General features: G+C 42.0%; 1 protein-coding gene across 1 annotated transcript in view; it reads left to right on the top strand.

Annotated features, from left to right (window-relative positions):
* LOC115141108 (ras/Rap GTPase-activating protein SynGAP-like) overlaps positions 1-24,316 on the top strand; it is a 122,135-nt gene that overhangs the window by 44,862 nt on the left and 52,957 nt on the right. Inside the window, exon 7 of the mRNA XM_065027201.1 lies at positions 19,168-19,335. Coding sequence (XP_064883273.1) covers positions 19,168-19,335 — 168 coding nt within the window. The remainder of the gene's footprint in view (positions 1-19,167; positions 19,336-24,316) is intronic.

The following is a 24,316-nucleotide window of genomic DNA, read 5'->3' as shown; positions in this document are numbered from 1 at the left end:
GACCGGTACAAAATAAATCTTCGAAAATCCAATTTTGACAAGACTTCAAAAAAGAAAAATAGGACACAAAGGCATGGAATCAAAATGACAGGCTAAACTGTCCAATTATACACAATATCGAGATTGCAAACAATGCTCTATGGGGGATGAGGTCAAATAGACCCTCTGATGTTGTCCTCTACTCACTTAAGTGCTTCATTCCAGGGACACATACAGTAAAAGTAATAGATTACTCTTGTGTCATAACAAAAAAACAAGCTTGAATTTGTATCCATCTTGGTATGCTTCCAATGTGTTTATGTACTGTATCTATACTTCAAACGTGAATTTTAATTTATCATCGTTTTGATAAATGAAGACACTTGACAACAATCCCAGCTGGGTCCTGATGTAATGACCATCTCTGATGAAGACATTTGGCTCTGCATCTATGATTAGGGACACATACGATACTTCACTATGCTCTTTGGATTGGATACGGAAAGTTACTCAGACGCAATTAGTCTACTTCCCCATCCACTTCCTTGTATTGCACCTTGAAAGCACGGAAACAGTTGAAGTTGGAGCAATCAATATGCAATTAAGGCATTCATCTTGGTAGATAATTGCAGTGTGCTGTAAATGTTTTATGCAAATATCTATTGTAATTAGAACTTCAACCTAAACCCTATCCACAGAAGTTCTGCATGCAGCCACACAGACCAACCCAAAATCTTTGCTCTGTGCGGAGCGGTCCAAGGTACTGAAACAGATCTAATCTTTGGTGGATTCTAGCCCATGTTGGGCCCTCTGTCCATGGTGTTGAAACACCCTATGTACCCTGGACATATATAAGGTACATATAAGGTACAGTAGTTACAATAGGGAGACAAAGGCATCCCGAGTGGCGCAGCAATCTAAGGCACTGTATTGCAGCGCTGAGGCGCCACTGCAGCCTGGGGTTCAAGAAGTGTGGCTTGTCGGGTCATGTTTCAAAGGATGCATGTCTTGACCTTCGCCTGTCCCGAACCCGTTGGGGAGTTGCAGTGATGAGACAAGATCGTAACTACCAATTGGGGAGAAAAAGTGGGTAAACATTTTTTTTAAAGGAAGAAAAAAAAATGAATAGGGAGACAGACTGTGTGGGGCGGTAGTGCCAATAGTGGAGTATAAGGAATCTGGCTTGAATAGCAGTTGCTGCATTATGGTGGAGGTACTCTATTTATACAATGTTAAATGGTTGCAATTGCAGTAGCATGCATAATGGAAACTATAAGCACTATAGAGTAAAAAGTGGTTTTATGTTGTGTACTGCTGCAAAATGTCACGTTTCTGAGCCATTCAGCCATAAAGAGAAGTTATTGAAACTAGCTGGGCTTGTCTCTGTACTGTAGCATGTTTCTGTATTTACTGGCAGGGTATGTTCCATTTGTGTTAACTTGTCATTTCAAACAGCTCAAAGAGCAGGTCTGACCTACCACAAAACCCCTGTTTACCATATCAGATGTTAACCAAGTGTAACTCAGGCTGTTTCAAGCAGGCCACCATTGTCCCTGTGCCCAAGGAAGCGAAGGTAACCTGCCTAAATGATTACCACCCTGCAGCACTCACGTCGGTAGCCATGAAGTGCTTTGAAAGGCTGGTCATGGCTCACATCAACAGCATCCTCCCGGATGCCCTAGACCCACTCCAATTCACATACCGCCCCAACAGATCCACAGATGACGCCATCTCAATTGCACTCCACACTGCCCTTTCCCACCTGGACAAAAGGAACACCTATGTGAGAATGCTGTTCATTGACTACAGCTCAGCATTCAACACCATAGTGCCCACAAAGCTCATCACTAAACTAAGGACCCTAAATACCTCTCTCTGCAACTAGATCCTGTACTTCCTGATGGGCCGCCCCCAGGTGGTAAGGGTAGGCAATGCTGGTCCTCAACACCTGGGCCCCTCAGGGGTGTGTACTTAGTCCCCTCCCCTCCTGTACTCCCTGTTCACCCACGACTGCGTGGCCAAACACAACTCAAACACCATCATTAAGTTTGCTGATGAAACAACAGTGGTAGACATGATCATGACAATGAGGGAGCAGGTCAGAGAACTGGCAGTGTGGTGACAGGACAACAACCTCTCCCTCAATGTGAGCAAGACAAAGGAGCTGATCGTGGACTACAGCAAAGAGTTTCAAGTTCCTTGGTGTCCACATCACCAACGAACTATCATGTTCCAAACACACCAAGACAGTCATGAAGAGGGCACGACAACACTTTTTCCCCCTCAGGAGACTGAAAATATTTGGCATGGGTTCCCAGATCCTCAAAAATCTATACAGCTGCACCATCGAGAGCATCCTGACCGGTTGGCCGTAAGCTCTACAGAGGGTAGTGCGTACAGCCCAGTACATCACTCGGGCCAAGCTTCCTGCCATCCAGAACCCATATACTGTAATAGGCAATGTCAGAGGAAGGCCCATACAATTGTCAGACTCCAGTCACCCAAGTCATAGACTGTTTTCTCTGCTACCGCACGGCAATTTCATTGTAAGGTCTACACTTGTTGTATTCGGCGCTTGTGACAAATAAAGTTTGATTTGATAGAGCAAGGTCAGCAAAAGGGACTTGATTATGTAATATAATGAGAGAAATAATCCTTTTAAATCTTTATTGGTATTGAAGTGCATATGCTCCTGATCCTATTGGGTCTCTTGCAATAACGTTCATTCAAAGAGTACATTCTGTGCTAACAGAAGGAAAATATATTGTTTCCTCTCTCTCTTATTAACCTCCTCAAAATTGGATGTGATTATCTGCATTAATGAAGTTGGCCTTCGATGTTATGTGTTACATTTTGAAATTGACTTTCACCACGGCTGCTCAGTCATTGAGAGGAATCCATGTTATGTGAATGAATTAACCTCAGGCTAAATCACAACCATAATAAGCTAACTGCTTATCTGATTGATAGCCTTTGGCTGAATGGAAATTCAATGTAAAAAACACAACGTGTTGTTCGTATTTTCCTCCATTATAAACTTGTGTTTTCTGTCTACTGGAACAACATTGGCATATTGATATTTTATTTATAGGCGTTGTTCCACATCCCATCTTAAACACTAGCGTGTATAACTGAACTAATTTCTCCTCCAATAACTTTAAGGAAATGAATAATAATAAACAGTATAAATTATGGATTTCCCCCAGCCTTTTAACTCATTAAAACAACATGCAATGTCTTTGAGGTTCCACCAGGGACAAAACAACTGTCAGGTTAAGAGTGGAACTCAGAAGTGATTCATGTTTGCAGCATACTCCAGCAGCCACCGCTAACCTGCCAACCCATCAACAACCTCAGTACAGTTACCATGCATGTCCGTAGTTTGTATATATTAGACTAGTGAGTCTGTTACTCAGATATATCTTTGTTTTGAGCAATTCAGCCTCCGTTGACACCAAAAATCTACTGCAACATTACGCAATATGATCCCATTAGCCAACCCCAATTATGCTATTCTCTGTTTGCTACCACATGGGAATACCAAAGGACACTTCAATATGTTTTAATTGCAGCAGGAAGCATACATAGTACTGTAGCAGTATCAACAACAGTATTGTTTGTTTTAGTGAGACTATTAGTACTATATCAAGTTAACAGTGCAGGATGACAGGTAGCCTGTGAGTCTGTCACTGAGGGAACTGCAAATCCACCCCCAAAGCTGCCGCTTGTCTTTGGAGAGATTTGCTGAGTCATCTTGCTGTCTTAATGTTGGAACTCCGAATGAATACAAATGGAGCGCTACTGTAGCTTTTAACGGTTCGTGGACATGAGCAGGGGAACATTCACTGGGGAAAGGGGCAGAGAGAGAGAGAGAGATGGTTCATGGACATGAGCAGGGGAACATTCACTGGGGAAAGGGGCAGAGAGAGAGAGAGAGATGGTTCATGGACATGAGCAGGGGAACATTCACTGGGGAAAGGGGCAGAGAGAGAGAGAGAGAGAGAGAGAGAGAGAGAGAGAGAGAGAGAGAGAGAGAGAGAGAGAGAGAGAGAGAGAGAGAGAGAGATGGTTCATGGAATTGTATGCCCACTAAGCTAGAATCAATGCTGTTTTCTTTTACATCACTGTTCCCACAATTCTTTCGAAATGATGTAAAGCTACTTCATCTGGAACAAGTAGTCAAATTATATTTCACTTAAAGGGAAGATTGTAGAATCAAGTTTATTTTATACCCTATCACTTTACATTTGTATTTTGGGAGAAATTATATATTTTAACCGAATTTGACCGAAGTCAGGTCGGAAAAGCATTCGGAAATGTGACATGAAGAGGAGCACTACAGGAGTAGGAGTGAAACCACTGCCCACATAAGAAGGTGAATACCCACATCAGGCCTACTTTTGTTAAAGATATGTATTTTGACAGTCTGAATAAAGCCAATTTATCATCTGACCATATCCTGTGATTTTTTAAAACTCTTATTCAGCTCATTAAATAAAAAACACTAATACAGCTCGCTGGCCTTTTGCATAGCCCCTTTTCCACCCCTGGCTTACCCCTACTAGCTAACCACTAGCAGTCTTGAAACACATCACTTATTAGCAGTTCAGCACATCAGCATTTCTCGCCGATACACAAAATCTGCTACACAAAATCAAGATAGACCTTAACCATCATAATAGACATTGAACTATACCCGAACTGGCAAAGACTGTTGTTGGCCGATTGTAGCTATAGCTAATGACATGCTAACCTGAGTGCTACAACTAGCAGCAGCAGTAAACCCAGGTATAATGGCTAAAACAAACATTGACTACCATGATATCCTGCAAAAAAGATCAGGCAGTTCAGTGTGTACTGCCGCCACCACCGTAATGTTTTGTTGGTATAGGAGTTTCCGATAAATGTAATTCAAATTGCGAATATCAATCTACATTGTTAGATTTGTGGAAATATATTGTGCAACCTTCTCTTCAATAAGCGTAACAACCAGCAGAGAAGAGAGTGCCACTACACAGTAAATATGTATTCCTTGGGGCTGTATATTATTGAAAAATTAGGCAAATGTGATTTAAAGATAACGTTTTTATAATCAACATCTTAGCTACAATACATTTTTCAAGACGAGTCTTTTAGAATCCTCTTTGTAATTGAAGTTTTGACCAAAAAAAATCACCCTTTAATAAATGATTACTGATCAATTGATCAATTACGAGGTACCAGAAATGACATGTTAAGAAATGGAGTGAAGCACCATTGAAAATACCATTCCTAAATTAGTGAATAGCTTTTTATGCAGAGCAGCTATGTAAATGTCGACATTATGTAAGTGCTCACATATCCTGTGATATATCCTGAGGATGAAATAGAGCAACAACAATAATAACAGCAGTAGCAGCATAGCTCCTGGTTTGACTGGCAGTTGTCCATGGATCTCTTGTGTAGGCTGGTTTCCCTTCCTCAGCCCTGAGTGTGTAAGTCAGCTTTCATACATTGGTTGGCTGTAGTCTTAAAATACTTCCCTCTGCAAAATATCTCTCTGCACTGAGACTAGGGTCAGGGATTTACTGCAACTTTCTTCAACTTCAATTAAACTCTGTCTCAAATAGCCACCTGTCCCTTTAAATAGCTGGGCATCGGCACACATTGCAGCAAATACACAAGTATTCAGACCCTTTGCTATCAGACTCAAAATTGAGCTCAGGTGCATCCTGTTTCCATTGATCATCCTTGAGATGTTTCTACAACTTGATTGGAGACCACCTGTGGTAAATTCAATTGATTGGACATGATTTGGAAAGGCACACACCCGTCTATATAAGGTCCCACAGTTGGCAGTGCATGTCAGAGCAAAAATCAAGCCATGAGGTCGAAGGAATTGTCCGTAGACCTCCGATACAGAATTGAGTCGATGCACAGATCTGGGGAAGGGTACCAAAACATTTCTGTAGCATTGAAGGTCCCCAAGTACACAGTGACCTCCATCATTCTTAAAAGTTTGGAACTACCAAGACTCTTCCTAGAGCTGGCCGCCCGTCCAAACTGAGCAATCGGGGGAGAAGTGCCTTGGTCAGGGAGGTGACCAAGAACCCGATTGTCAATCTCACAGAGCTCTGGAGTTCCTCTGTGGAGATGGGAGAACCTTCCAGAAGGACAACCATCTCTGCAGCACTCCACAAATCAGGCTTTTATGGTAGAGTGGCAAGACAGAAACCCCTCCTCAGTAAAAGGCACATGACAGCCTGCTTGAAGTTTGCCAAAAAGCACCTAACATGCTGACCAGACCGGTCACGCCGCGTGCACGAGCGTCACAAAATAAATGTAGAAATCCATGTTATTCAATTATTACACCCACAATGCTCGCACGTGCCAACGAGCGTATGCGATGCCAAGGGCTAAAATATAACTCCTTTCTATTTCTGATGCAGATCGTGCTGAAAGTCTTGCCTCTCCCATCTCCTCATTGGTTTATAGAAACAGGTTCCCATGTGCCATCTCCTCATTGGTTATACCCACGTGGGTGATTGAAAGACGAACTGTTTTGCCAGTAGTCGTGGTAATACTATGAAAGTTTAGATGCCAATCACCATATAAGTTCAAAGATGAAAAAGCCTGGAAGGAGGAGAGATGACTACAAACTATTCGGTTGGCCGTTTTATGTGTGGATTAATTGGCGGAGTAGAGGTCCTTGTGCATTTCATGTAAAATAACAACTCAATGTTTATATCCCAGGACAAATTAGCTAGCAACAGCAAGCTAGCTAAATAGGACAAATTAACTAGCAAGTGCAAGCTAACTAGCTAAATTGCCATACATGTTTAATGGTTTTCGACCTGTCCCCAAATTTAGCTAATTTGTTCAGAGTTTGTTTTGATATTTCAACCTGCGTGTCGTGATCGTGTTTGGTGTAGGGGGACTAAATACATTTATGCACGATAGTGCACGATGGCGAAAGCGCGCAGCTGGTTTGGGTTCCGTGTAAAGACTCTCAGACCATGAGAAACAAGATTCTCTGGTCTGATGAAACCAAGATTAAACTCTTTGGCCTGAATGCCAAGCGTCACATCTGGAGGAAACCTGGCACCATCCCTATGGTGAAGCATGGTGGTGGCAGCATTATGCTGTGGGGATGTTTTTCAGTGGCAGGGATTGGGAGACTAGTCAGGATCGAGGCAAAGTACAGAGAGATCCTTGATGAAAACCTGCTCCAGAGTGCTCAGGACCTCAAGACAACGCAGGAGTGACTTCCCCACAAGTCTTTGAATGTCCTTGAGTGGCCCAGCCAGAACCTGGACTTGAACCCGATCAAATATCATTGGAGAGACCTGAAATTAGCTGACAGAGCTTGAGATGATCTGCCGAGAAGAATGGGAGAAACTGCCCAAATACAGGTGTGCCAAGCTTGTAGCGTCATACCCAAGACTTGAGGTTGCAATCACTGCCAAAGGTGCTTAAACAAAGTACTGAGTAAAGGGTCTGAATAATGTGAATGTGATATCTGTTTTTTATTTTTAAGACATTTGCTAAAATGTTTTTAAAAAATCAGTTATGACGTATTGGGTTTAGATTGATGAGGGAAAAAAACAATTTAATACATTTTAGAATAAGGCTGTAACCTAACAAAATTTGGAAAAAGTCAAGGGGTCTGAATACTTTCCGAAGGCACTATATAGACCAAGGTCAAGGTCAAATTGCGTGGGTCAAATTGCGGGTCAAATTGACCCAGAACATCATGGATGTCACTATTCCGGTAGCGGGTCTAATTTAATGGTAAAACATGTAATTATGGGGTCTACCGAGTGGCACAGAATTCTAAGGCACTGCATTGCAGTGCTAGAAGCGTTACTACATACCCGGGTTCATTTCCGGGCTGTGCCACAACTGGCCGGGAGTCCCATAGGACGGCGCACAATTGGCCCAGCGTCGCCCGGGTTAGGGGAGGGTTTTACTTGGCTCATAGTTCTCTAGCGACTCCTTTTTACTTTTTAAAATTATCCTACAGAGTCACAAGCAGGTAAGACGTGTTGATTCTGCAGTTTCCAAATTACTCTTAAAAATGACCCGTTGAGCTGTTTTTCAAAATACAACTTTTTGGCAGAATTACTGTGATTACTGTCAACACTCAAAGCACTTATATTTAAGCTCAAAATATGCCACTCTGTTTTTTTATGCATTTTCTTAAATTCATAATGTTCCTTAAGACCTCCAGGGGACCATGACACAACATCCCAAGAACATTTTAAAAATGTCTTTGGGGATGTCCCCGGGTCCAACCAGGAACTACACAAATCCTCCAGGGGACCATGACACAACATACTAAGAATGTTCAGTGGAACCTTCAGGGGTCAAACCTGGTACTATAAAAAGGCCCCCCAGAGAACGTTCCATTGGGACCATTGCACAACATCCTAATGAAAGTCATGGGAATGTCCGAGAAAGGTCCTGACATGGTCTTCAGTTACGTCCTGGGAACGTAGAAGGAACTAGACGGAACTAACCCAAAGAATTTGTCTTTGGGACCATTACGCAACGTTCTAAGAAAGTCAATGGGATAACGTCACACTGAGACCATTTAGGGACCTAATGGGAATGCCACCAAATGTCCTCAGGTCATCTCCTGTTTACTGGATTATAGACTAGAACAGTGGTCACCAACCTTTTCTTTATTGAGATCACGTTCTGAGTCAAAATGTAAGCTGAGTGCAATTGTCTGCTGGGCACAGGAGATCAAGTGCGCCTACAATGTAGTCTTTTATGTGATGTCAATTAAATTATCTGTAGCCTATAGGGCCAGTGAATGGGAAAATAAGTACAGGGCAAAGTTATATTTACAATGAAATTAATTTCCTAAAAATGATAGGATATTTACATTGACTGGGAAAAAATGTGGCTATTTTCATATACAGTAAGAGAGGTCTGATTTTTTCCATGTACTGTAGACCCTCAAGCTAGGTCAGTGGCGAGTCTCAAGCTAGGTCAGTGGCGACCCGTCATTCAGGGCAGGTGGGGCAGAGCCTGTTTTGAGACCCACCTGTTTAGTTAAAAAGAAACATATATTTATTTTTGCCTGTTTTGCTTGTTATTCTGGCATTAATGTGTCACATATCAGTTTGCAAACAATGTAAAACAAAAATGTATTGAGTTGATAAAGCTGCATGCAGACATTGTCTCTCTTTTGCTTTCTTGAGTAAGGCAGCTCCAAAATGCAAGTGTTTCAGCCTAGCTCAGTGCTTTCTGTGGAGGGGCAGCCAGCAGAAAATACAGAGCATAGGGTTTGTTAATCTTCTTATGTTGCTCCGTGATTGGCTCAGTGTTCTGTCACTCATGGGGACACTACGTCATCTCAAAATCTACAGGGAGAGCTAGAAAGTTCAAACCCCCTTGGGTGCTGCCATAGATTTACATTAGAAGTGCCCATCCAAGAAGGCTCAAGGTCGTTGGCCACAGATAAAATGACATCAAATCACGTTATATCTACCGTAGCTTTGATTGGACTGATCATGTCAACATCATACTTTCAAAATCTTAACTAGCAAGTTAGAGAAAACAGTCATTATCATGAATCACATCAACAATCTACTGGCAAATCCTTTTCAATCCTTGTCATATGAAGAGAAATGATAGATAAAATGTATCGGTGCTCATCGGCCATTGGACATAAACATTACACAACAACAATGAGTGGATTGGAAGGAATCAGTGGCTAACTGCAAGCATTGCAAAGCAATCACAATTTTCCTTCCCCTGCCTGCTATTCGGTGGAGAGGGTGTGTGGTCCAAGTCTGGGTTTAAAGGTCACTTTTCAAAGCTTAAAAGGATAAACATTCACACGCAAAACCATGGGCCAGAAAAGGTTGAATACATTAGCCATGCTGTCAATCCAGCATGACTTCTGCCGCGTTCAAAACAACTTGAAAAGCAGAACTGGGAAATCTCAGACTTCAGTGTGTTCTTGACAACTGGGAACTCTGAGAAAACGAGCTCCGACTGGGAAAATACGTTTTGAACGGTCATCCAATACGAAATTCCAAGTCGGGAACTCAGGCCTCTTTCTAGAGCTCCGAACTGAAGATGTCATGATTCGATCTGTTTTTTTCCCCGAGTTCCCAGTTGTCCTGAAAGCACCATAAATCTAGAGAATTAAAGACTTTGATGACAAAGTTTCATGACAAAATTTGCCCACAATAAGGACCGCTGCGCCACCTTCCTGTTCAAGTGAGCACAACACAATGGTGAGTCCTAGAATGTCTTGTATGCTGCTGCATAAATGATGTAATATGCAAGGGAGATACAGTGGGGCAAAAAAGTATTTAGTCAGCCACCAATTGTTCAACTTCTCCCACTTAAAAAGATGAGAGAGGCCTGTAATTTTCATCATAGGTACACTTCAACTATGACAGACAAAATGAGAAGGAAAAAAATCCCCAAAAATCACATTGTAGGATTTTTTATGAATTTATTTGCAAATTATGGTGGAAAATAAGTATTTGGTCAATAACACAAGTTTATCTCAATACTTTGTTAAATACCCTTTGTTGGCAATGACAGAGGTCAAACGTTTTCTGTAAGTCTTCACAAGGTTTTCACACACTGTTGCTGGTATTTTGGCCCATTCCTCCATGCAGATCTCATCTAGAGCAGTGATGTTTTGGGGCTGTTGCTGGGCAACACAGACTTTCAACTCCCTCCAAAGATTTTCTATGGGGTTGAGATCTGGAGACTGGCTAGGCCACTCCAGGACCTTGAAATGCTTCTTACGAAGCCACTCCTTCGTTTCCCGGGTGGTGTATTTGGGATCATTGTCATGCTGAAAGACCCAGCCACGTTTCATCTTCAATGCCCTTGCTGATGGAAGGAGTGTCACACCCTGACCATAGTTTGCTTTGTATGTTTCTATGTTTTGTTGGTCAGGGTGTGATCTGAGTGGGCATTCTATGTTGGATGTCTAGTTTGTCTGTTTCTGTGTTTGGGCCTGATATGGTTCTCAATCAGAGGCAGGTATTAGTCATTGTCTCTGATTGGGAACCATATTTAGGTAGCCTGTTTAATGTTGGGTTTTGTGGGTGATTGTCTATGTTGATTGCTTGTGTCAGCACACTTCTCATTAGCGTCACGGTCGTTATTTCTTTTATTGTTTTTGTATAGTGTGTGTCAGTGTTCAGTGTTTTCTTTATTAAATTTCATCATGAACACATACCACGCCGCATTTTGGTCCTCCGATCCTTCTCGCCTCTCCTCTTCAGATGAAGAGGAGGACGCCCGTGACAGGGAGGTTTTCACTCAAAATCTCACGATATATGGCCCCATTCATTCTTTCCTTTACACGGATCAGTCGTCCTGGTCCCTTTGCAGAAAAACAGCCCCAAAGCATGATGTTTCCACCCCCATGCTTCACAGTAGGTATGGTGTTCTTTGGATGCAACTCAGCATTCTTTGTCCTCCAAACACGACGAGTTGAGTTTTTACCAAAAAGTTCTATTTTGGTTTCATCTGACCATATGACATTCTCCCAATCTTCTTCTGGATCATCCAAATGCTCTCTAGCAAACTTCAGACGGGCCTGGACATGTACTGGCTTAAGCAGGGGGACACGTCTGGCACTGCAGGATTTTGAGTCCCTGGCGGCGTAGTGTGTTACTGATTGTAGGCTTTGTTACTTTGGTCCCAGCTCTCTGCAGGTCATTCACTAGGTCCCCCGTGTGGTTCTGGGATTTTTGCTCACCGTTCTTGCGATCATTTTGACCCCACGGGGTGAGATCTTGCGTGAAGCCCCAGATCGAGGGAGATTATCAGTGGTCTTGTATGTCTTCCATTTCCTAATAATTGCTCCCACAGTTGATTTCTTCAAACCAAGCTGCTTACCTATTGCAGATTTAGTCTTCCCAGCCTGGTGCAGGTCTACAATTTTGTTTCTGGTGTCCTTTGACAGCTCTTTGGTCTTGGCCATAGTGGAGTTTGGAGTGTGACTGTTTGAGGTTGTGGACAGGTGTCTTTTATACTGATAACAAGTTCAAACAGGTGCCATTAATACAGGTAACGAGTGGAGGACAGAGAAGCCTCTTAAAGAAGAAGTTACAGGTCTGTGAGAGCCAGAAATCTTGCTTGTTTGTAGGTGACCAAATACTTATTTTCCACCATAATTTGCAAATAAATTCATTAAAAATCCTACAATGTGATTTTCTGGATTTTTTTTCTCATTTTGTCTGTCATAGTTGAAGTGTACTTATGATGAAAATTACAGGCCTCTCTCGTCTTTTTAAGTGGGAGAACTTGCACAATTGGTGGCTGACTAAATACTTTTTTGCCCCACTGTATGTATACTGCAGCTAAGAAAGTAATAGTAAGTGTATGTTGTGTAGTAAACTGTTAGAAACTCATGTGCATCACCTTAATAATTTGGCCCCTTTCAAATATTGTAAGAGCTTTCATTGTCTTCTTACACAGTATGCCCCCTTTATTTATCATTTGGTTCTGACTTGGTGTAGAGGGAGAATACTGTAAGAATGGACCATGTTCTGAATTCTGTCGCTGTACATTTCAAAAGTTATATTGACAACGTCCATCTTAGATGGCTTAATCATGTCTTAATCAAAATTACGGATTGCCTCTTATTCGCTCATCGTTCCCTTATGCTATGGTTTGTAAATCTAAATTGTCAGTAGAAACCACATTTCTTTAAGCAAGTCAGCCATATCCCAGCTATGTTTTTTTAAAAGGCAGTAAATGAGGTTGAATTAATTGTTTTTCGCTGTATGCTCGTCGAAGCTGCTGTAGACATGGTGACCTAAGCCAGGGGTTCTCAAAAATAATATACAATGTAATATTATGAATCTACAATGTATGTTCTTAACCCTGGCCAACATAGGCCTGGTAGGTTTACAGGAATATTGGTATCCACAATAAGCCTATTCTCCACTAATTGTATTCTCCCCCACAATAAAAAATGTAAACACAACAACATAAATGCACTGTAATTTAAGCTTTAAAACTGCCCCATTTTCTCTCTGCCTCATTATAAAATGTGTAGAATTGCAGGAAAGGAGCTTTAAAGCTGCAAGGTGTTCTCTCCGATGCGGGCCTTTAAAACATTCCTTCCCAGGGCTCGAGACTTGGTTCGTCCAGCCATGCACGGCCAAAGTCATAGTAAAGCTTATTGTATGCTATTCTTATCTCACTGGAGTTGTGTTCTGACTATGGAATAGCCTGCAGACTAAACTTAAACTTGAGACTCTTGTACCCCTGTTGCCCATTTTGTATTTTTGTATTGCTTGTAACTGTGTCGGGTAATGCAAGTTATTGTGCTGTTAGTAGAATAACCTATGTGTAAATGTAATCTGTTGCTGTATTTCTTTGTGTTATCTGTGATTATTTTGTTTGTCTTGTCTCGTTTCTTAATCATTGTACCTAAACTGTATGTGTAAACATGTATATGCAGGGCCCAGCTGTAAAAGAGACCTTGGTCTCAGTCTGTGTTCCTTGTTGAAATAAAGGTATAATAATAATGAAGGGTTCCTTGATGAATTTGCTATCACAAAAGGTGTCCCCGGCCCCCAAAAGTTTGAAAACCCCTGATCTAAGCTATCCAATTGGCCAACGGAATGCCTACAGGTGCACCTGATTTAGCTCTCTTGGCCCGCCGAGTTTGTATCTTCAGACAAATAAAATGGTTAAAAATGGGAACACTTCGCCTACCCGGCACGCAGGGCAGATGAATCAAGTGCACCTATCGCATTATTGGCAAAAAGGCTACTACAAAAATATATATTTTTAAATTGCCAGCATGATTGTACCTTTCGTTTAAGCTGCTGTACCAAAAGAGTAGTTATTGCTGCATCTTCCACATAAATGTCATAATGGGTACTGGGAGGCTGTATCACTGTCATTTGACCAAATGAGATCGATCGGGGCAGGCAGGCAGTTGCGGCCTTCTTCATTATCCCACATGAATCGTTCTGAAAACGACTGTTGAGTTCCATAAGTTGTCTGTCCAATATCTCATTCCATTATGCCTGTAAATCCAAGTTGCTCCTAACGGGGGTTGCATTCCCCACTGCATGGGTCCTGAGATCCTCAAAAGGTTCTACAGCTGCAACATCGAGAGCATCCTGACTGGTTGCATCACTGCCTGGTACGGCAATTGCTCGGCCTCCAACCGCAAGGCACTACAGAGGGTAGTGCGTACGGCCCAGTACATCACTGGGGCTAAGGTGCCTGCCATCCAGGACCTCTACACCAGGCGGTGTCAGAGGAAGGTCCTAGAAATGTGTCAAAGACCCACCCCAGTCATAGATAGTTTTCTCTACTACCGCATGGCAAGCGGTACCGGAGTGCCAAGTCTAGGACAAAAAGGCTTCTCAACAGTTTTTACCCCCAAGCCATAAGACTCCTGAATAGGTAATCAAATGGCTAACCGGACTATTTGCATTGTGTGCCCCCCCCAACCCCTCTTTTACGTTGCTGTTACTCTCTGTTTATCATACAGTATATGCATAGTCACTTTAACTATACATTCATGTACATACTACCTCAATTGGGCCGACCAACGAGTGCTCCTGCATATTGGCTAACCCCTCTTTTACACTACTGCTACTCTCTGTTCATCATATATGCATAGTCACTTTAACCATATCTATATGTACATACTACCTCAATCAGCCCGATTAACCAGTGTCTGTATGTAGCCTCGCTACTTTTATAGCCTTGCTACTGTATATAGCCTCGCTACTGTATATAGCCTCGCTACTGTATGTAGCCTCGCTACTTTTATAGCCTCGCTACTATATATAGCCTCGCTACTGTATGTAGCCTCGCTACTTTTATAGCCTCGCTACTGTATATAGCCTCGATACTGTATGTAGCCTCGCTACTTTTATAGCCTCGCTACTGTATGTAGCCTCTCTACTTTTAGAGCCTCACTACTGTATATAGCCACGCTACTGTATGTAGCCTCGCTACTTTTATAGCCTCGCTACTATATATAGCCTCGCTACTGTATGTAGCCTCGCTACTGTATATAGCCTTGCTACTGTATATAGCCTCGGTACTGTATGTAGCCTCGCTACTTTTATAGCCTCGCTACCGTATATAGCCTCGCTACTGTATATAGCCTCGCTACTGTATGTAGCCTCGCTACTTTTATAGCCTCGCTACTGTATATAGCGTCGCTACTGTATGTAGCCTCGCTACTTTTATAGCCTCGCTACCGTATATAGCCTCGCTACTGTATATAGCCTCGCTACTGTATATAGCCTCGCTACTTTTATAGCCTCGCTACTGTATATAGCGTCGCTACTGTATGTAGCCTCGCTACTTTTATAGCCTCGCTACTGTATATAGCGTCGCTACTGTATGTAGCCTCGCTACTTTTATAGCCTCGCTACTGTATATAGCCTCGCTACTGTATGTAGCCTCGCTACTTTTATAGCCTCGCTACTGTATATAGCGTCGCTACTGTATATAGCCTCGCTACTGTATATAGCCTCGCTACTGTATGTAGCCTCGCTACTTTTATAGCCTCGCTACTGTTATTTTTCCCTGTCTTTTTACACACAATCAACACCTCACCTTCTCCTGACATGAAATGTGTTCCAGAGCTTTAGTACAGCAGCATATTCTTATGGGAAATAAATGCCACCATTCAGTTGCTACTACACAGCAACCCCCCCACAACTCAGACTAGTATGTTCCGACACTACCCCCCCCCGGCGTGACTCAGACTAGTACTGTATGTACTGACAACCCCAACAGTTAATGCTATACCAATCCAGAGGACCATATCGCTAACGCAGATGTCAATCATTTCTCTCCTTTATGGCTTTCATAGACCCTGACTCTCTCCTTTTGCATACAAATGTATGCGTTTGCTATATTTCCTCTTTGTGCATCTCAAATAGGTGCATGCCAGTTGCTACAAATGGGTTAGCCAAGAATCAGTAGTTGTTACTGCCATACACAATTAAATGGATGGAGTTGAAATGGAGGGAGTTCAGTGTTGAAGAAAGTGACCAAGCAAAGATAAAACAACCTTGGTCCTCACGTCATATACAAGAGCATTTATGCCAGTACATCCGTTTACACAAAAGAGGCAAAAATAGCTATTGACTGGAGAGTATTGAAGTCATAACGGATATTACATGTCGATATGATGGCCAACTTTCCTTCATGTAGTACATATTGTATTAGAGCTTGCTCTAGCCCCCCCCCCTCTCTCTCTCTCTCTCTCTACCTCCCCATCTCTCTGTTTATCTCTCTCGCCCCCCTCTCTCTCTGCCTCTCTATGTCTGTTTATCTCTCTCTCTATCTCTCCATCTCTCTCTCTCCCCTCTCTCTCCCTATGTCAATGTCTCTATCTCTTCGCCCCTCTCTCAATTCAATTCAAGGGGCTTTATTGGCATGGGAAACATGTGTTAACATTGCCAAAGCAAGTGAGATAGATAATATACAAATGTAAAATAAACAATAGAAATCAACAGTAGACATTACACATACAGAAGTTTCAAAACAATTAAGACATTACAAATGTCATATTATGTATATATAGAGCGTTGTAAAAGTACAAAAGGGAAAATAAATAAGCATAAATATGGGTTGTGTTTGTTCTTCACTGGTTGCCCTTTTCTTGTGTCTGTCTCTAACACCTTTATCTCAATGCCCCTATAGGTATGTATTGTATATCTATTATATCTAACTCGGCTCTCTGGCTCTGTTTTCACACGTAGCGTGTCGTTACCAGGCTCTCCAGCTGCACTAGTCAGGCTCTTAATTGAATATTTGCACACAGTCGTGTGCTGCAGCTCCGGAGGCACGTGGTTTTCCAGAGACAGAATACCGGTGTTGTCAGGCCAACACTCCCACTCTGACTGACTGTCAACTAAAGGCTCCACCACGCTCTGTGAAGCTAGAAAGGAGCTCATATACTTGGTCTATCAGTAAGTTATAGAGTAAGAATGGATGGGAGATGGGGAGATACAGTATTCACACCATATGGTGGGTGAATGGGATGTTGTAAATGGGAAGGCGATGTATGTGTTATGGGTGTGAGGCCGTAGGGTATCTACAGAAGGTGTGCGAACATCCATGCAAATATCTTCACATGCAAGAGAATGCGTGGGCTTGTGTTGTGAATACTGCACTGTAATTGTGTGTGTGTTTATATGCCTGCTTGTGTGTGTGTGTGTGTGTGTGTGCGTGTGCGTGTGCGTGTGTCTGTACTGTAAACGGTGTCTGTGCCTCCAATGCGTTCCCAGTTTCCCACGTGCCTGTGCCTGTGCCCACCACTGCCAACATCCCAGTTTACTCTATAGCCTTGGCACTCCACCTAGCAAGCTGGCACTGTGCACGCTTCAAGTGTGTCCTCGTTTCATACCATCCCTCTATCCTATCTGATGGAGAGAGACAGGGAGAGAACTATGGGAACGGGTTGGACATTTATATTGCATGGAGTAAGCAAGGGATGTGAAAAGGAAGAGTAAATGACAGTGGTGAGAGAGACGGAAAGATTACTACAATAGTACATCCGCCTTAGGTTCACATCACTACTGGTAACCATGGAAATAATTATAGAGCAGACACACAGACGTTAGAGAGAATGCAAGAGAGAGAGAGTGAGAGAGAGGGAGCGAGGGGGGGGGGGTGAACGAGAGAAAATGTGTGTGTGTGTGGGAGGGGGTGTAGTAAATTGTTTTCTGCAATACTTAAATTAACCAATCCCTGTAATTCTTATCGCTCAGTGTCTTACTATCTGTAATGCGATGGGTTAAAAGTTGGTCCAAGCTTACAGTTGTCATGGAAACAGATCCAAGTCACCCTTTACCCATTTGGAAATACTGATGGCTTTAAATTTACTATAAAGTGCCTTCACCGGCGATGTCTTAAGTGACTGAAATTAAAAATGGCTGGCTTTTTAGCTGTTGGTGATAAAAGAGTACCGCAAATTGTGCTTTGATGTAGGTCTACGTGAAGATAGGCATAGCGTTTTGTCACCATTACAGGTGTGTTTGGGTACTTTTGATGTACTCAGTTATCATTGCCTTTCTTTCCATGATAGATCATGTTATTTGCATTGAAACCATTACACCTACCCCAGATTTGTCTTGTGTCTCTGTGTGTGTTTCTGTATGCATGAGCGGGTTGCAACTTTCAGTGTCATAGTCATATTGTTACGCTCATGCCTCCCACACACTTGCCCCTAGCTCTGAACCTCTCATTCTCCCAGATGTGTGTGTGTGAGTGAGAGGGGGCAGGAAGAGAATGATGAAGGGGGTGGAGAGAGAAAAAGAGAGAGCGCATTCTGGGCACCTCATACTAGTACTGTACTTACAATCACTCCATTACTCGACTCCCACACCCTTTCAAAAACATCGCTGTCCTATCCCTTTAACAAAACTGTGATAGAGCGAGAGAGAGGGAGATGTGAAGGCAAAGCAAGGCAAGGCATAAGTGCTGCTCCAACCATATACACCTGTGTGACACAGTCTCGTTCGATATAGGTTGGATAAGACCTCCATCGAAGGAGAGGCGGATTACTTGAGGATGGACTATAATTTCTAGCAACTGGATAAGGGATGCTAATTTGGAAATATTCACCCGGTTATTCCATGCTGTAGGACACTGTTCACTTTCGTGTTGCTGTTTCGCCGTTATTTTTGTATGACGTTTGCGTTTTGATGGTCACCAATGATTCGCGCTTCCTGTACTTGCAAGAGTAGCCTGTCCAGGCGCTGGCACAGCATCTGCTAAACTGCTGCTAGTTCAATATTCTCTGGCGATTTGGGAACTAAGAAAGCATCGGTCTATCAACGGAAAGAGGACTTCGAATATCTTTCCCCTTGTATAAGAGTAGGACTTGTCGGAGCGCATCCGAACGCGCACTAGCCTATTTCCAATAATTGGCACACAGGACAGGCGGACCTCACGAACCCCCCCCACTCACACAAATACACAGCTGCAGATGTCATGGGTTGATCTGCTTATTGTAAAAAACTAAAACTACAAAACATTAACCAAAAAGTGTTATTATTATTTATTTTAATCATTATTTTATTTTTTCGAAATTGAGGTCTTGTAGAAAATCTATCCTCCACACCTGGACAACATCATTTTGTGGATAGAAGGCATAAAACCCTTAAAAACCATTGCTCAATTACAACCAAAACATGAGAGAAATTCGCCTCTGTAGATCTTCTGTAGGTTACCGAGGAAACGGCCGCGGGATTGGGGGCGAGGGCACCGGTGCGAGGGGACAGGGAGAGGCCGGGGAAGAGGAGCTCTCAGCGCGACTGCCCGCCGCGGAACAGCCGCTGCCGGTGCTGGAGAGCTTGGCTGGGGGGAGGTGGTGGAAGAATGAACCATACATCCGTGAGGAATTATAACAGTCGCTGACTTTGGAGACATAGCCTATTTCTAATTCTTCATATTTTTCCATATGGATATACTACTGTAAGAGACGTCTACAAATTCAATCAAGTATAGCCTAGGATAGCTAATATTTTGGTGTTATTTATGTGTGGGGAAATAGTAGCCTACAAAATCATCCTTATTCTCTGTGAGCTTTCATGTGGCACTTTAAGGTCATCATAAATATATTTATGAGCACTTTTCAAAAGTATACAGCTTGAAGTTTAGACACTGCACCTTATGAGAAAACTACTGCCTCCCTTCATTGACCTATACACAAATGCCACGAGTAAGGCTATTAATTTTCCCTCTCCTAAATTGTACTTATAAAAACCTCTCATATTTATTTCACTGAGTTAGAATAGATTTTTTTTCATGAGTGAAACATTAAGTTGATCTAGAGATTCCTATTTCAAGATGCCTGGATAGTAAAGTCTGGCAATCAAGTCATTTATATGTGTATTTATGTGTTGAATATTTAAAGTGTGGACAAAGTTGTTGATAGTTATTTGGCTGTATATTCATTTTTGATTAGAATATATTCTACCGTCTTTGCTTGCTGGTGTTATTTAAATTGGATTCTTTGCTTGAGAATTGACCTCAAGCACTGCCTGAGCAATATATCTGTATGGCCAACTCATAGTCTCAGACCTGCAGATGCTGAACTCAATAGGTGAGGCACTTACCTGCTTGACAGCAACCCAGACGAATGCACTTAGGCTATCAGACAAATGCCATGACACACATTCACAATCACGTCCAGTGTCAGCAGATACTCACTGACATCAATGCATTTCATTATTTATATAGACACTAATGTCAAGGCATAGTGGAGGAGCATTGATTTACAGCAAGTTTGGGCCCAAAGGAATGTGACAACGACAACAATATCAAACAGACACAGACCGTGGAAAACTATGGTAACTCAAGACAAAGTTGGATATCTAAAGTTATTTGCTTCGAATTGCCTCCACTTTCTTATCGTGGGCTGAATAGACGATGGACATCTGAAGATACTTTAGAGGTCTGGGATCGAAGCACAACACCTCTCATCTTTCTTAGGTAGGAACCAACGCCGTCTTCTTTATTAGGTAGGAACCAAAGTTATCATCTGATGTTTCATGTCTCATCTTGGTCATGACCAAGTATGTTGCATTCACCAGATTCTATTCAGGTCCTATACAGTAGGAACAGGCTTTTGGATTAAACAGGCATCTCGTTTTGTTGTGCACACATGAAAGCATGTTGTCATGGTCCACTATTCATGTGTTACGGTCCGCTTTTATACTTTCCCAAATAGTAAGAAGATTGTAACATATTGCACCAATATAAGATGAAACATTTGAGTTGGGCAAGTTTATGGTGATAGTTCACCCTAAACTCAAACCAAATCACTTTGAGGTCTGAAAACATCTAGCAAACTTTGATTTTAGGATATAGGATATCAACTATAACTTTAAATCTTACATGGCTACGGCCCTCTTCATTATTGGCCCTGATTGGCTAGAGCTAGACCAAGAGTAGAACATGCTCATTCTGGATATCTAGTTGAAAAATAGGAATATTGTATTGTCATGACAACGTATCCTTTCTGACATGCATCAAATTACGAAGTAAGCTGCCGCTGCCTGCTAAGTGGCAAGCCTAAAAGCTCGACATTGTTTATCTGTTAAATCATTCATCAATTAAAACTCAGAAATTACTCCTAAGTGCGCATACCATAGAAATAATGAATTAGAACGGGTAAGGCCAAGTCAGTTTGACAGTACACTCAATATGGTCACCGGTATTACCCATCACGGAACATTGACTTGAATGAGGATATCAGTTCTATAGATTCTATGTCTATGGCTCAGACATCCTCTAAGGCGTGGTCATACATGTAGAGACATGACCTACGTGTTTTGAAATACGTCAAGAAAGATCAACGTAGAACTACAATGGAGTATAGTGTATGTTGCACACAGGAGAGACGATCCTACGTTTGGATTTACAGTTCTTGGATCAAAAGCTAACAGGTCTGCAGACCAGCATTATATGAAAAACAATGGAAAACATACAAAAAGGCTCACAGCATTTCAGACACCCACTCCCTCTCCAGCCTCCATCACTCTGGCTATTGTACTCTCTCTCTCTCTCTCTCTCTCTCTCTCTCTCTCTCTCTCACACTCTGTCACTCTCTCCTTCGCTGTTTTCCTTCTACCTTTCTACCTCTTGCTTTCTTGCGTTTACTCTCCTGTCTTGCTCTGTCCCTCCCACTCGTTCTCACTCTATACATCCATCTCTCTCCCTCTCTCTCCTTCCTCTCGCTCTCTCTCTCGCTCTTTTACTCCCTCACTCTCCCTCCCTCCCCATCCTGTCTCTCTGAGGGACTAAGCTCGAAGCTGTTGCCACCCACACGTTTCATCTTCAGCTTTCGGCTTGACATCAGATTTACATTCAGAAGGAAAAAGAGTGCACCATTTCACATGCACAAACACATGCCAACGCAAACTGACATGTTCACACATCCATGTGCGTGCCAGTGCAAACTGTGCTGTATGCACACAGGCACATGCACACGTGCATCATTGGCATCATGTAGGCTGTAGGCGGCGTATACAAACGCATGCACAATTGCAGATGAACACACACGTCATGTGCATCCTGCTGGATCTGTGAACACGTTCTCAGTATAAAAGGTTCTATGGGTTAAAGTCAGATGCAGTAACAGAAGAATGAGAACCCTATTGCTTTCTCCTCTATTTTTAGAAGGCTCATTCAAACCATCTCTACATTCCTCTAACCCTCCCTTCATTATGTAATGCCTAGTACTATTTAATATACTACTATACTATTTAAGTCAGTCTAAGGCTATATGTTTTTTTACTGCTTTGCATTCGTCTGTCATTTCAGTTATGGTAGTACTAGACATGGTGTACCCCAGATATCCTGAACATTAACCGAATGATATCAGCATGACTATAGATTTTAATTTCCCCCCCACATTTGGAGCGTGTTTCCTCCCTCTGTTGCTTAGCGTTTGCGAAGGTGAATGTGTAGGATGTAGTTTATAGGCTCCTAAGTGTCTTTTCTGTTTCCTGGCTTTGTTATGTGTCTGTAACTCAAATGCAAGGTACTTGGAAAATGTTGCCATGGAAACTACATAAAGAGCCCGGGTTTGGATCAAAAGGGATTGGGTGAGAAATTGAATGAAATGGACCTATTGAGTCCCTTTTACCAGTGGCTTTTTAACGCATAATCATAAATCAATATTTAATGTGGTCGATTATTGCTGAACACCATTAAGGAGTTCATATAGGACACAAATAATACTGGTGCTACTGCAAAACGTCACAAAATTCACGCCTCTCATTTGTCTCCACTTAAGGTAGAAGTTGCTCTAACAACAGATTTAGGATCAGATTACGAATCTCTTCATAAGAAGAGACCATGTTGGGATTAAAAAAGATCTGACCCTATATCAGTGTTTAGAAGCAACTTCAACACACTCATCTTGTCTCCCCACTCTGAGCATGAAGTGCATGAAGTGTTATAGTAACACATGGACATGACTGAACAAGTGAGGATATGTGGTTACGTTTGACATGTGTAGAAGAAATAGAGCCGTACACTCATAAATTCCAACGTCAAGGTATGTTTGGGAATAAAGGTACGTGGTTGAGCTTATCAGTGTGTGAGCTCCATTTCTTTTATACTGGCACTGCACCCCACTACAGTATGGGTCAGGATGGGTCAAAATGTCAACTTCACTGGTGTAGGGACATCCCAAAGATCCCGGATAGCACAGACCCTAAAGGATGTACGTTTGATCACGCTTGACTACATTTTACACGTGTCTGACTCACCCATCATAATACATACATGATGCTCTTAGGATTTCAATAGCATGATTCCCCTCTCCCCTCCTACTTCATAACATCTGATTTGAGTTCATACGAAAATGACATACTGCTGCTATGACACGTGGGATTACACTTTCCTAATACCAAGTGACAAGCTAGCCCAGACCCCAGATGATCTTGTGTACCATGAACCCTACACAACAGTGTTAGGTCACTTGTCATTTACATCTACTTATGTCATTTCTAGAGCAGAAAATTGTAGTATGAGGAAATGTTTGTGGTAATTAAAAGTATGTGGGTGCCTGGTTCAAAAGGAATAGTGAAAAAAGAAAAAAACAAGTGCAGGTTTTTCCTTTTTCAGGATAGAACAGAAAGTTGCCCATAGTATGTTGTCTCTGGTCAGTTATACATTGTGGCTCAGTTACACATAAGTATAGCATCTAGAATGAAGCATGCTAATGCATTGGGCAAGTAGTATGCTAAGTAGTGCGCTAGTATGGACATTGGGACATAGCACTACAGTACATTACTAGTGGAGATTAGTATGCGCTACACTGCACTACACGGCCTCAGATCCTTTCTTGTAAGTTTGCATATCACTAAGGAATTGGAACAAAGACTGTTGGCATTTGTAAAGCTTTGAAATATCCACTTTTGGAGGTCAAACCGCAACGACTCAAAATCACAACACTGTAATACTGTTTCTTTGTAGATAAAGCAATTAACACTTTATGTTTAAATGGGGCAGAAATTCTTGCCTGGCGATTGCAAAATTTGCCATAATGAGAAAAAAGTGGTGTAATAAATATAATGTCGATTTTATATTACTAAAATATTGTAGTGAAACGGATCATTAATCCTAGTAATATTACCATAATGTTTTATTATGCACAAAGCTCGTATGAATAACTGCAGCCTATCAGGTATATTTAAGTGTTTTGCTCATAATCATTACCAAACATGTACATTACTTTCTTTTTTTACTGAGCCAACTGACACTCAGACTTTGCCAAATTATTGTTGTTGCCTAGCAAGCGTTATGCTAAGGGAATCTCAAGGGTTTGTTCTGTTAGTACGGAAGCATCAGAACCTTTATT

This window comes from Oncorhynchus nerka, linkage group LG14 (assembly GCF_034236695.1).
Source record: "Oncorhynchus nerka isolate Pitt River linkage group LG14, Oner_Uvic_2.0, whole genome shotgun sequence".
Taxonomy (NCBI): Eukaryota; Metazoa; Chordata; class Actinopteri; order Salmoniformes; family Salmonidae; genus Oncorhynchus; species Oncorhynchus nerka.
This window is presented reverse-complemented; position numbering and strand designations above follow the sequence as displayed.